The sequence below is a fragment of the Plectrocnemia conspersa genome, unplaced genomic scaffold, assembly GCF_051122295.1.
Source record: "Plectrocnemia conspersa isolate PC_06_02 unplaced genomic scaffold, ASM5112229v1 ptg000004l, whole genome shotgun sequence".
Taxonomy (NCBI): domain Eukaryota; kingdom Metazoa; phylum Arthropoda; class Insecta; order Trichoptera; family Polycentropodidae; genus Plectrocnemia; species Plectrocnemia conspersa.
Window position 1 is genome coordinate 18,147,083 of NW_028277168.1, and position 14,390 is coordinate 18,161,472.

The following is a 14,390-nucleotide window of genomic DNA, read 5'->3' on the forward strand; positions in this document are numbered from 1 at the left end:
GGCGGGCCCGGATTGATTATTTGTTGGACCGTCGAAGGGCCAAATCTATAGTCAGAAAATAATATGGGGTGGTTTTCTGAAGCAGTAACGTACTAATATTTTTATGAAAGGATAATTTTTTTAAGAAAGTTAAGAAATCTATTGTACTCCAATTTCTGTCAATTTTTTTTGTATTGGGAAAGTGATTGAGTGTTCCTTCTCTAAGATTTTTAGAAAAAAGTAGCAATTTGGCCGTAAATGCTTTCAAAAAACTAAACACTTCATACACCAATGTCTAATTTATCCTTGTAAATTAATATTTAATTCAATAAACTTATTTATCATATAAACCGAAAAACAAAAATCATTCAGTCTAGAAGTTTGTGTCAGTTCAGGATAATTATTTATTTTCTCTTCAATTTCTAAAATAGAATGATATTTTCCTTTAATTCCCATACATGATTAAAAAAACGGTCCAGGCTCAACCAAATGTGAGTAATACTAATATGAAATGTCTGTATGTTCAGATTCAACATCAACCAAAAATGATGATTGTCTTTTAATAAAGTTCACAACAGTAGTCACAACTTTTACTATATGATTAATTTTTTTTTATAAAACTTCTAAAACTTTTTATAAAAATTCTGGTGAATTATGCCGTGAAAAAATACAATTTTTATTTTATTTGGATCGATTGATTTGACTTGATCATTGATTCTTTTTACAGTTAGATTTAGGATATATTTTATTATATTGATAATATTTTCATGTATTACCGTCAAGCAATAAATCTTCGCCTGTAGTATCTCTCATTGTTAAGTATTGTCAGCTTACTGATTCTTAAATTATTTCAAATATGTCGTTATTTCTTTTATAAATATTGCAACTTGATCAGTATCCCTGATATCAGTACTTTCACCCAAAGCTAATGCGAAAGAAACACACTTTTGATCACTTTTTTGTCATTGAAATAATAAATTTTGTGAAATAGCATTGAATCGTTTTGTAATTGTTTTTCTAAGTAATCTTATGCATTTGAAAAGCTTCTTTTGGTCGGGACATAACAACTCTGCTGTATCAATATTGCAATCTCTAATAAATTCCTCTTCTGATAATGATTTTTTGGCCTTAAACTAACCTTAGCTATGTCAGAGTTATAAATGTCTTGTGTTGTTTCTGTAAATTATATTCCAATTTTAAATTTTCATCTCTTTGATTTATGTTTCTCGATGTTTCGATTAAAAGTGTATCCTTAAATTATAGTCTGAAAACAGATTTAGTCTCTATATTCCAAACATAAAACATTATTACTGTAAAATAAATAAATTACTTAATTATTATAGTATTACCGTTGAAAATAGTGGTCTATGTATTTATATCATACTTTGTCTGATCGTGCAACTGATGCCGGAAGATCGGAAAGTATATTGTAATTTAATGAAATAAAATAGTTATTAACTATAACAAGTCTATTGAACAGGTTAGGTGCTCGCGAGCATTGGTCAGATCCGTGAACACCCCATGGATAATGTTCTAATCAACGCTCGCTCACACCTACCTGTCCAAAAGTTGCACCATAAGAGAATAAAAATACCTGTTAATAAAATTTATACATCGTCATATTTATAGATAACGTATTGCCGTTAAAAATAGTATACGATTTTTTTTAAATAATCAAATGACATTTGGCTAGTTACGAAAAACACCACCGGAGCGCTACTGTCGCACCCAGCCTGTCCAACAGTTACACCATAAGAGATTAAAAATTGACCATACACCCACTATATAATACCAACTAATAAAATTTGTACGTCGTCATATTTATAGTTTTAGACTTTTTTGGCATTCTAAATGAAGATGAATGTCACCGTAGTTAATTATGGGCTTATTTTATACAATCAAATGACATTTGGTCTAGTTACGAAAAACTCCACCAGAGCGCTACTGTATACGAAATAAGCAAAATAACTTCTGCCCAATTCATGCATTCGGCAGATAATTTGCCTAGTTCGTGAATAAAGCAACGGGCTTGAACTTTTCATGAATTAGACAAATTTTTGTCTATTTCACGCAATAAGCGATTTCACAATTTGCATATATAAATATTTGTTTATCCCACGTTAATTTAAAAAAAAGCTTTTTCAACAAGGGATCGATAATTATCACAATAAATACATTTATCTTTTTCTATTATATGAAACAGTTACTCTTATTGCACATTAATTAAAATCTCTATCAAGTTAATAAATTACATTTTTTTGCAATAATAATAAAGAACTATAAATCCAATTATTAGTACAAATAAAAGTAAAATATCCAAACTAAAATAACTTTTTCGGGATTAATGACTTTCGCAACAAGTTAGACGTCGGAAGAGCTATTCGATGTATAAATGTATACCGATGCGTAAGTGATTTGTAATCGATTGGTGATGTGACGAAGTATCATATCGTTTTTATATTATAATACTACTCCTTCGAGGAAGTTTGAACGAATGGAAGAAAATGCTATTATTGTTTAGCCAATATTGTTATGCCAATCGTATTATTGTTTAGCTTCACTACAATTATTACTTTTCATAGACATAAAACATCATAAAACTTTCGGGAGGAAGTGGAATGTGTTTAACTTTGATAATAAATCAGCGATTTGTGTTCTTTATCTTTAACCCAAACCAATCTTGTTAGAATAACACCGCTATTATGACTTACTTAGACGATTTTATGACGTCTGATTTTGTTATGATCCAATTCGAATCCTGTGCTCTTTATTAACTTTATTAACCCATTACCTGCCAGATTTTTTCCCGTTCTTTTTTCGTCCCGTTCGTTTTGGTATATATGTACGTATATGTAAATATATTCTCACAATGATAATCATAAATATATTCCCACAATACTTCTTCAAAATTCAAGCAAAGGTATGGGTTCGTTAAAAAGACAGTATAGGGCATATGTGTTAAATCGATAATAAATTTGAAAATACCATTTTTTCTCACGAATTTTTAACCGATATTTATTTATGCTCCAATCTAGCTTATCCACACCTCCCATAGCTGTTTAAACAGTGAGGATGCGGGATTTTTACGTGTTTATTTTTAGTTTCTGACCATCTACTTACTTTTTCTAATGAAATACCTTTGATTCGATACTATTTTAACACAATTTCCATACCACAGAAAATATGTAGTTCATAAACATCAATCCTATTGTCAAATTCACAACGAATTTTTTTTTTCATAATCTTGTAATATTTTATTGAATATATGGCACTGTTTCAGTAGCAATAATATTTTTATCTCTTAACATTTTATCAACTTAAAATTGGTAAAAAAATTATCGAAATAGAAGGAATTGTTGGATGGATTATCAATTTTAGCAATTTTTCTTTGCTTTGTAATCTTTCTCTTGTCTGAAAGAGATGCGGCATTCGAGAACTTAAAATGTATTATATGCTGATGACCTGAAAGTGTTTCATAGTATTCGTGCAAGTGCGGATTCGTTGTCTGTACAAAAAGATCTGAAGTCGCTCGGATTCTATTACAACCGATGGAAAACATTCGCAATTTTAATACATTCCAGCAGCTTGTCTTACTACTCTTTGATGATTTTGTATAGCTTATTAGTCAAACTTGTAAATTACGCTGGTGTAGAAATTTTACGATCCCAAGAGTGCCTTAGTTGGTTATTTCCGTGAATGATCGAAAGCACGCATTTATAGAATTCTGCGCTGAATCTTAGCAGAGGCGGACGCGCTTATTGTTCCGCGTCATTTTTGACTGTCATGACATCTTGATTCTTGATTCCTGACCCCAGATCGACCTGTTTCGTTCGCTGACCGGTCGTTTGCGGCGTTTGCGGTTAACTCGATTACCAGCTCTTTTGTTGGCCGATTGTTTGTGATTTAATGCGGCAATTTACGATACGACGGAATTGGTCTGAATTGGTAATCATTACACTTTGACCAGATGCTGCACACGATACTCCGTGTCCTAGAGTATCTCGATTAATCAATTCTGCGGCGGACCGATTTGAAGAGGATCGAATCATCGCTTGATCTAACATCGTACAATGACGAGTGTTACTATGCCGAGAAAATCTGAAGAAAAGTGTCACGACTTCATCTTGAACTAAATAATATATAGACATAAAAGATAATTTGTACATCCATTTTTGTTTTCGTTTGAATTTAAATGTTGCGATCCGAAACGCCGATACGTAAATTAGGCATGCATTAAATTTTTTGCATTATATCTCTTAAATGCGTCGTTTCATTTAGATAACGGCTTTAGTCACGATAATACAATTCGATGAATTTAAACATAATGAGATCTTAATCATAACAATTTATAATACGTACTTTTCTCATACCCTTGCTGTGTGAATAAAAACCGATGAGAAAGTTTGCGAATATGTTGCAGTGGAAACACTCGTCACCGAGTGTTCCCACTGCAACAGCGCCGACACGATTTTATTGCTTTTGATGTAAATTTTTGACTTCTGAGAAATACAAAATATGAGTGGTTCTGAAATATTTTTTTCCATCTCACTTATATTTCATCACAAAATTGAATTTTGACTGTGGACTTTAAAATTTATAAAAAAATGAAGAAGAGTACTTAAAAGCAGTATATATTAAACATCTTTATATACCCATAGAAAATATTATCATAAATATTCATGAATTCCTATTATGTTGTTTAAAATCAACATATTAAATGAGACCAATAATTCACTTCAGTGACTCATATTTTTCATAAAATTTCTGGTAAATCAATATTGTCATCGATGTGTGTTTCGTGGGTAAAAATCTTACGAAGCTCTGATATCTACATTAAATTGGTTTACTATATTTTATATATACTATGAAATGTAGTTAAATTAGAAACGGTTGTTTTCTATTATATTTGTTCAAAATAAAGTAATGTTAGTAAAATTAGTTTCATACATAAATTTTATAAACATATCCAAAACTATTTAAGAACTTAACTTCATTCTTTTTTATTAAATTTATTATGTATTATTATTACTAAGTTACGTTAGTAAATTTAAGGTGTCTGCTATTGATTCAAGACTTCACAATCGTAATTTATATTTTAATGAAATTGGTTCTAATACAGTAACATACGCACACTTGTAACATTTTTATTTTAAACGCTAGGGACGATAAGCGGACGATGCCCTTACAGACTGACGACATAGAGTTGTTGAACCATTGTTTAATTGAACATATCTAAATATCGAACTGTATTATTTTATATAAATACATTTCGATAAAATCCGCCAACTATCTTTGTGGCGTTCGACATGACTCACTAAGAAATATATATATACATATATATGTATAATATATAAGTCATTAATCACAATACGAAAGACGGAAAATAACTTTCTGGGAAATGACGAACATGTTAAATTATTAAAAATCGATTTTACCATTTCTGGAATTGCATCTACATATGTATGTACATACATATGTATATATTACAATCGTACTTCGATTTGAACAGTTGTAGATATTGATTTACATATTTTTCATATAACTTGCCTTCACAAGCGTTTTATTCTCCGTTACATCGTATCCTTCATTTACCATGTCAATTGATTACACTTATTGATGATTGGTCTATATAACTTATTTATTGTCATGGTGAAAGCAATGCGAATGAAACCACTTGTAAAAAAAACGCATTCTTTCATCACAAGCGTGTTTAATGCCTTTACACTAACCACGTTCCATTATACAGCATTGGAGTTCCCAACTTAATCAGCAGTGTAAAAAGACTACCAACCTTGAGATAATCAATAACTACGCTTCTTCAATTAGGTAAAGTGAGCGGGCTACATTTGACATTATCCCTTGAATGGAAACATCGAAAATTATGTATCGTTTTATTGGTAATTAATATAACATTAAGTTAGATAAATAGACAATCGATTTTAACCATCACTAGATTGCTTCCAGTAATTTCATCATGTCTTAGTCAGTGTCATATGACAAACTTCCCGGAAAGATTGACTTGTTTCGCGATAAATTGGACAATCGTTTGAACTTTTCCATTTTTGTGTCACATGCTCGTTCGATAACAATTTAAATTATATGTAATATTTGAATAACTTCATTAATCATGCGTAAGTGCGGGTTAACGATATATTCTACAATGTGCGCTATCATTTTCGCGGTTAGTTTATTTTTGTTTATTTTTTACCTATGCGGTTAACTGCGACGCGTAATGCAAGATAAACAATCTCGTTTATTATCACACTCTATGTGTACACAAGCATAAACAGTATCATCAACTGTAAACGTTATATTTTACGATGAAAAAAGACAAACGAATCGATGATTTTATAGGAACAGTTTTTCAAATACATAAACATCCTAAAATAGCAAGTTGCTATGTATTATAAAAAGAAAATTACGTGCTACCTACTACATACCCAGATGAATGTCACTTGACCCAAAAACGACAATAACAAATTAAGTTAAATATGCAAATCCCATAGGTAGTTCTATCAATGTTTTCAGATTTATTTAAATATGGCATTTATTTAAGTAGTATATAAAAATAACTATAATAGCATTTTTCATTGATTTCTAGTTTTGAACATTTGTGTTGTAAAACTATGTTTCGATTGAAAGGAAACAATCAGTTAATCCCCAAAAGATATGTATTATATGTGTAAAAAATATGTATCTAATTATTCTCCCGTATTATATCAACTTTTCTATTACTTTATTTAACTCCCTTAAAATTATCATAAACTTTTTTTTTTAAATTGTTATAAACTCATAAAAAAATCGTAAATTTGTATTTTTAAATAATCTTTTTTATCTACATGTTATATTCCATGAACAATTTGGTTAAAAATATGTCTAAAAGGAGATTAAAATGTTCATATAATAGATATTGTATATGCAATATCTGCTTTTGTTTTCACTTCGCCAGCCATCCCTATTATAAAAAAGGCCGCGGTCATTTTTCTGCTACATAATATATCTACTGGGTACCGTTAGATTTGCCTGAGATAAAGCAAATGCATTTCTTTCATGTTGACATGTCGCACATATAATATACAAAAATACAAAAGTATATAATGTACCTACTATACACAACTAGCGAAACTTTTGTTACTACCTTTGCAGATGATACGGTCGTTATGGCCTCATATGAAGATCCCAACAACGCGTCTAGACTTAATCTGAATAAAATTTAAAAAATGCCTATTATTCTGGAGAATCAAGGTAAACGAGCAAAAATCTGCCCATGTGACATTTATGATGAAAAAGGACCATGCCCACCAGTACAGTTAAATAACATTATATTACAACAAGCAGGTGTCAAATATATGGGGATGCACATGGACAGAAGAATTACATAGACCAAACGCAAGCATTTAGGATTTGCCCTAAGAAAATATTATTGCCTAATAGGGAGAAACTCAGTTGACAGTAAATTGCTCGTATACATGGCCATCATAAAACCGATTTGGATGTATGGTATACAATTATGGGGCTCAGCAAGCAACTCTAATGTAGATATAATTAAAATATATCAAAATAAAATGCTAATGATAATATTGGATGCCCGTGGTTTGCTCCAAATTCATGCATCCACCGGAATGGTGAAAGAAGAGATCTCAAGACAAATATAAAATGTAAAAAAAGACTGACGAACTATCCTAATCAGCTTGTGAAGGATTTAACAGAAGTCCAATACAAGAAACCCCTGAAGAGATAAAGGCTAAAATGATATCTTCAGTGATGAAGTGAGTCGCTGATGGGCGACTCACGCACATGCCACTAAAGGGACAAATAAATTGTTTAATGTCCCATAAGGACAGATTACAACTTTATCATGTAAACAATTTTTCATATAAATACCTTTAGAGGTTGAAATCTATATTTATAATATAAATAGTATTGTATTAATTTAAAATATATATATTTTTTTTTAAATTATAATTTTTGTATTGAAATTTAATTTTTATAATTGAATAAAATTTAATTGTTATTAATTCAAGAAATGTCCTATTTTTAAATTTATTATTTAAAAGAATTGTTTTAATTATTTATTCTTTTATTATATTATAGTGAGCTATTTATATGATATAACAAATGAAACATTAAAAATACGTTTAAATAATTTTAGAAAAAACGTGACATCGGAGCTGCCAGTAAAAAACAGACTCCAGAGGGTTATGGTTAGTCCAATAATTAAATAAAATCAAATTTGAATTTAGCGCCAAATCGAAGGAATCGTTCGTGACGTTGAATCCAGGTGCGAGTGTCGAACGCGCGACCTCGACAGTCGGCCGTCGGCCGGCGATCGGTCGACATGTGTTGTGTGTAGCGTCCGCGATCGTGTACCGCCTGTCAAACGCATGTGTTTGTATCGTTATCGTTCGCTGAAAAAAACGCCATCATTCCAGTGGGAGACGTGAACAAGAAGAAACGTTTCTAAAGCCTCCGATGTGCGAAACTAGCGGGGCGGTGTTTACATCAAACGTGAATATCTAACTACGATACAATAAAATATAAATAAATCTAAACACATCTATAGGCAACCATACACAAATCATACTATTTATATTTTTTCGAAACGGTGTATTTTTGGCTCTGCGTGACCGATCCGCTATCTTCGTCTTTCGTAAGTTTTACGCGCGCATGATTTTGCGTTTCAGAAGTGCGTAAACTTGGATCATTCGAATAATGAACGAAACGTTCGCACGCGACCTTTCGCCGTCGCCTCTCGTGGGATACGATGATGTCATACCGTAGCGCGTAAAAAAGCTCGAAAACTCTTTCGATATCCCCATTGAACGGTCGCAGTCGGAGTCGCTCAGTCGTTGAGCCGGAGAAGATAACGCGTTTGTTTACATCTTCTTTCGCTCTGTTTCATTCAGATCGAGATAAAATGTACGTATAAAACGTTAACTACGGTCGCAATTTCATTAACGTTAATCTCTCCACTTCGGTGTATTTATACGCGCGCCAATAATAAATAAGTCCGTTTAATCCTTGGCGTCAATTAATGACTACGCTCGGGTTTATTTTTGTTTGTAAACGCAGTCAGCCCGTAGCGCTAAGTGAAAGAAACATCAAATTTAAATGTCACTTAAAATTGACACAATTCGAAAAAAATACATATTTTTGTACGATAAAGTACATAGTTAATTTTTAACCGTGTCAAGTTAACGCGTTATCGACAGTTAACGAGCGTCAAGATTAGCGAAAATCAATAACGGAGTCGATATCTAACTCGGAGCATATTTTTATTATATCTTATGCTACATTAAAATACATATTGCACTATTTATAAATCTATGTAATTATTCACATTATTATTATTATATATACATAATTAAAATGAGCTTGAACGCCAATGTAATGCAAGGTTTCTTCTATTTGAATAATTCCTAGTGTTCATATTTTTAGTGAATATATTTTTTTATCATTATATCAATGCAGAAATGTTATTTATAACCTTGAATTATGAAAATTATTTTAGTTAATTACTCAATTAACATATAGTTAATAATGCAGCGCTGTTGAAATGTAGCTTAGAGTGCCGCAGGGCGTTAATTCAAAGGCGTCGAAAATTAATCCATATATAAATATTTAATAGTTAAAATTTGCACAATAGGCGAGATGGATAATTGGGTTAGGTCATGTTCAATTTTATCTTTGTAAAAAAATGATATATTTACAAGTTGAAACCGCAAGCGATTAATCGTTATCGAGCCGTAAAAGAGTTACGATCTGTGCAATAAATTTGCTCGAAATAAACAAATAAATTAAAGACTCGGTGGAAAAATGTTGCCAATCGCTACCCATTATAGTAGAAAATTGAAATCGAATAGTAGGTAGGTGACGTCACTAAAAGATTATCGAGTTGCGCGATTGGCTGCCGATGAAGACATCGTCGACCAATGGACGAACGAGCCGATGTGTTCATAGTCTGTAACAGTTAACCGGCCTCTGTCGCGGTATAATACGGTTTGATTTAACTTTGAGCGATGGTCGAGTACGCTCGTTGTTCCTGCTATTAGCTAATTTTAGTATGCTTCAGCTGAAAAAATATAAAAATAAAGCTATTTTACTTAACAAATTTCAGACGAGTTCCTTTGTCATCCCTTTGTTTTGAAGCTATTCTACATACAGCAGATCTCCAACAATGTTTAATTGCAGTATTGAGCTTTCATTAGTTAAAAACATATTTTACCCGAGAGAAAGCCTTTTATTTTGGCATACACTCTATTTTCTTTTCAAATTTAAAAACATCAATGCTTCTATCTAAGTAAAAAAACTGTCCCATATATCATATAACACGAAGAAAAAAAAAAGAAATTTATGTCTCACGCTTATAAAGCTATTTTTTGCCTTACAGGCAAATGTTTCATTGATGATTTTTTGCAAGCACACCTTTGTATTTTTTTCTTCTTGAAATGACCTAATCTCAATTACACATCATGTAAACGCTTACACGATATCTGATATCATTATTTTGTCATCAATTCAATGGTGACTTTTAAAAAAACGTAATATAATTTATTTTTCTGATGATAATAAATCTATTGTTTAGATTGGTATACAATGCATACCGTTAGAAACAATAATCTTGGGATTTTCTGCTAAATTTGATTGGCTTATGTGTAAACAACTTCTCTTGCGATAGTACCTAAATTTAATTTATTCATTAAACGTCTTTGTTGGCTTGTGAAAATTTCCGACGTTTCCGCTTCAATTATTGCCTATCCATTTGCTTAAATTATTACCACTATCTATGTCGATTGCGGCCCTGAGTTTTGTTTACCATTTAGGTATTTTATCTGAGACTTCTCTCATCTTCATGCGATGCCATTATTATTCGCTCAAATGAATTGAATGTCGCGATATGATCCGGCACAATGGGTTTATTATTATAATTATTAGATTGTCGCGATAACTACCGGTACATTTACGGAAGCGTAGTCAGTAGCGGTCCAGAAATTGGTCAAGTGGAACCGTTTAAATATTTTACGAATCTTAGGTAAAAACATATTTATTTAGCTAAAATGGACAATTATATGTTCATTGACGAGCAATTGAAGCAACCGAAGGTTGTTTACAAGGCCGGATATTTCCCGTCAATAATTTAATCAACTTGTTTTTCATATTAATTGTAACCATTTATTTAATGTAGTTCATTGAGACTACATATATGATATATATTTAAGGCATATTGGCAACAATAAATCTGGATGTCGCATGTAGATCAATATTATTCAGTTTTGATTTAATTAATAATTATAAAAAAAGTATTTTTTTTATGTGATAGAACTTAAAAAATATTCTATAGAAAAGTAGAGCTTAAAAATGTTAAAATAAAATTTAAATTAAAATTTTTATCTTATTTTTTATATATTTAAGTAATATAACTATTTTAAAGTGAAAAATATACCTCGTAAAAATCTGTCAGGTTTGTTTAAAAATAGCAGTTATTAAAAAATCGTAATTCATTTTAAAAAATAGTAAGAAGAAGAAGATAATAGATTTAAACAATTTATTTTATTGCATTTGTTTTTTCATATGTTGTATGTGTATGGGATATATCGGTTTTTTGAAGTCACAATATCTGCCGTAGTTTTAATCGAATCGCCATAAAAGTGTTCTGAAATATATATCAGTAAATATCAGACTAAAAACTCTTGTTAACAAAATCTAAGGGTAAAAAATTTAAATTATAAATATTTTTTTTCTATTTTTTTGTCAATAAATATTTTATACTGACGTAGTTTAAATCAGTTTCCATAAAACACATATATATTTAGCTAAGTTCGTTAGCTAGTCTTATCCGCCAAAATGGCGTTTCAAAATGGCGTCTATTGAAAAATTTAAAAAATCCTTTAAAAAACCGAGAGGAAAATTTCTATAACATATTTATTAACTGAAAAGAATATATTTATAAATTAGAATACCATTTTTTATATTTGATTATTGTCTCGAAATAAATTCGATCTTATTTTTAAAAAATTTTGGTAAAATTCATTATTTTTTAACACTATTTCTTCGTTACATTATATAAAAAAATTTTAATGACAATTTATGCTTGTTAGGAAGTTTGTTTTATTGAGTTATATGTATTTTTAAAGTAGAAAAGTAAAATTTACTGAATAAAAATCGATACAAAATGATTGTTTTTGTTACCATAGGGATATATTTAATGTATTGCTTCCACTATTTTTTGCTGCATTAGATTCTTAAATCTTACGACGTGTAATGCGTTATTAAGGTTAAATTACTCTTCTCAACATTTTTTTGCCAAAAAGATGAATATATCTGATTTATATGTAATAATAATAAAATGTTGCTTGCGTTTTTAATACGATTTTATTATGTTTTGCGACGCATATACACATACAATAACATAAAACTAGTGAAAGCAATACAATACAATATTTGATGATCAGTTTTTCCAAAACCTTCATACCAAAAATAGGATTTTCCTCGTCTGTAAAATAGGCAAAATTTTGTATACCGTGATGGATAGGTTTAAGGCAACGACAATTGTCATTAGTCATTACACTTACACATACATTACACAATAATTAAATAGTAAACGTACGAAGAGGATGCAGTGCTCTGAAGTAGTTGTGTGGTTTCTAGATCGACTGCATCCTGCGATCACAAAGATGAAAGGCGGCGGCGAGAGCTGTCGCGCCGCTTCGCGCGACGCCGACGTCGACGTCGGCGTACCGCAGCTTCCGTCGCGATAGCGCGACGTCTTCGTCGCTATGGATAGCGTCGGTGTCATGGCCCCAAACACGACATCAAGCGGCGGCGCCGGGGAGCGCCTGCAGCAGTACTCCCCGCGCCAGCAGCAGAGGCACCACCACCACGTCCACCACCATCACCACCACCACACCTACCCTAAGATAGCGGCGGCGAGGTGCATACAGCAGTACGACCTGGACGTGCCTTCACAGAAGGCTATCAATAACGAGGAAAAGATTGCGACGGAGGGTGTCAGCGCTAACGGAGTCAGATTCAAAGGAGGGATATCTAGGTTTGTAGAATGCTTTTTTTAATTAACCTAAACTTATAGAAGGTGACGGGAATGTATTAAGTTAATAAAAATCTCAAGTATTCCTTCCAATTACTTTGTGTGTGGTCCTGTTAAGATAAAACAATTTATTTTTTAAATATAAACAATGCAATCGTTAGTTTTATCTCTTGGAATTCATTTTGAAAACGCTGAAATAGTGTGTAATAATGAATTAAATGATGGTGTTGAACACCTATGATTAAGACAATGGTGTTGATTGGCAAATTGAGTTTTTTTTTTAATTTTTGATTCTGCTTTCTTGCTTAAAGCTACTTAAATTCTTCGCTATGATAAAAATAAGCCATAGTGGCCATATTATAAATGTGATATTAATTGTTTCTCATATAGCCAAAGTGTATTATCCTAATTACCTATATATTCGCGCCGCGGTTTACCTATAAAAAGCCGCAGGTTCGATTCCTGCAGTGAAACCGATTTTTATTTTTTAAAATACACAATTATTAAATTTAGTTCCAGTTGCATTGTGATATTTTTTAATTGTAAACTTTAATAATAGTTTATACTTATTAATATACAGTACTGTGCAAAATTTTTGAGCCACCTGATAATAAAATCACAGCATTTAGGGTTTTTCATACCGAACGATTTTTTTCTTGTTGCCGAATAATAACCACGTCTTGTTTAAAACATAAGAACAGTAATTTTTCGTTTTTATTATGAGTTAGGGAACTTTCTTCGAAATTATACGAAAAATGCATTTGTGTCACAATTGATTTTGACGTGAATTTTTGACTTCTGAGAAGGGATAATTGGTTTTTGCGCTCTCTTATTAGTCAAAATTCGGTGTAGATATGCCTCCTACATTCGATTCTCATTTATTGTAAGTCGTAATAATGTTATAAAAAGTCTGAATATGAACGCTACATAACTGAGCGTTTCCACTGCGATGGCACGATTTTATTGCTTTTGTGGTGGATTCCAAACAGGGACGTCATTTGTGTGGCAGGGGGCATTTACTTCCCCAATTGAATTTTCTAGAAAAATGCATTTCATTTAATTAAATACTATGAATCTTAATGAAGTCGAAATATTAAAAAAATACCACTGACTGGCCAACTTTTGCTCCCCTCTGGAAAAAGCCTGAATGACGTCACTGCTTGTGAGATTAAAAAACAAATGTGCATGTAGATGAAAATAATCAAACAAAATATATTCAAAGGTAATTAATTGTTAAAGGATACGATAAACTTGGAAAAATAGTAATTTTAATAAATAATAAAAAATACAGTAAATTTAGTAAAAAAAATTCTAAAACGTTAATATACAATTTTTATTTTATTTGTTTATTTAAAAAAAAAACAGA

General features: G+C 31.2%; 1 protein-coding gene across 6 annotated transcripts in view; it reads left to right on the forward strand.

The window, feature by feature from the left end:
- raw (NDT-like domain-containing protein raw) overlaps positions 1-14,390 on the forward strand; it is a 72,087-nt gene that overhangs the window by 1,241 nt on the left and 56,456 nt on the right. For 2 of the 6 annotated variants that reach the window (XM_088185089.1, XM_088185093.1), the window contains exons 1-2: positions 8,289-8,487; positions 12,628-13,027. In XM_088185089.1, the coding sequence (XP_088041215.1) occupies positions 12,756-13,027 (272 nt within the window). In that variant the 5' untranslated portion in view covers positions 8,289-8,487; positions 12,628-12,755. Of the gene's footprint in view, positions 1-8,288; positions 8,488-8,677; positions 8,899-12,627; positions 13,028-14,390 lie in introns of those variants that run through there. The other 4 variants (XM_088185091.1, XM_088185095.1, XM_088185094.1 and 1 more) reach the window with 3 other exon arrangements.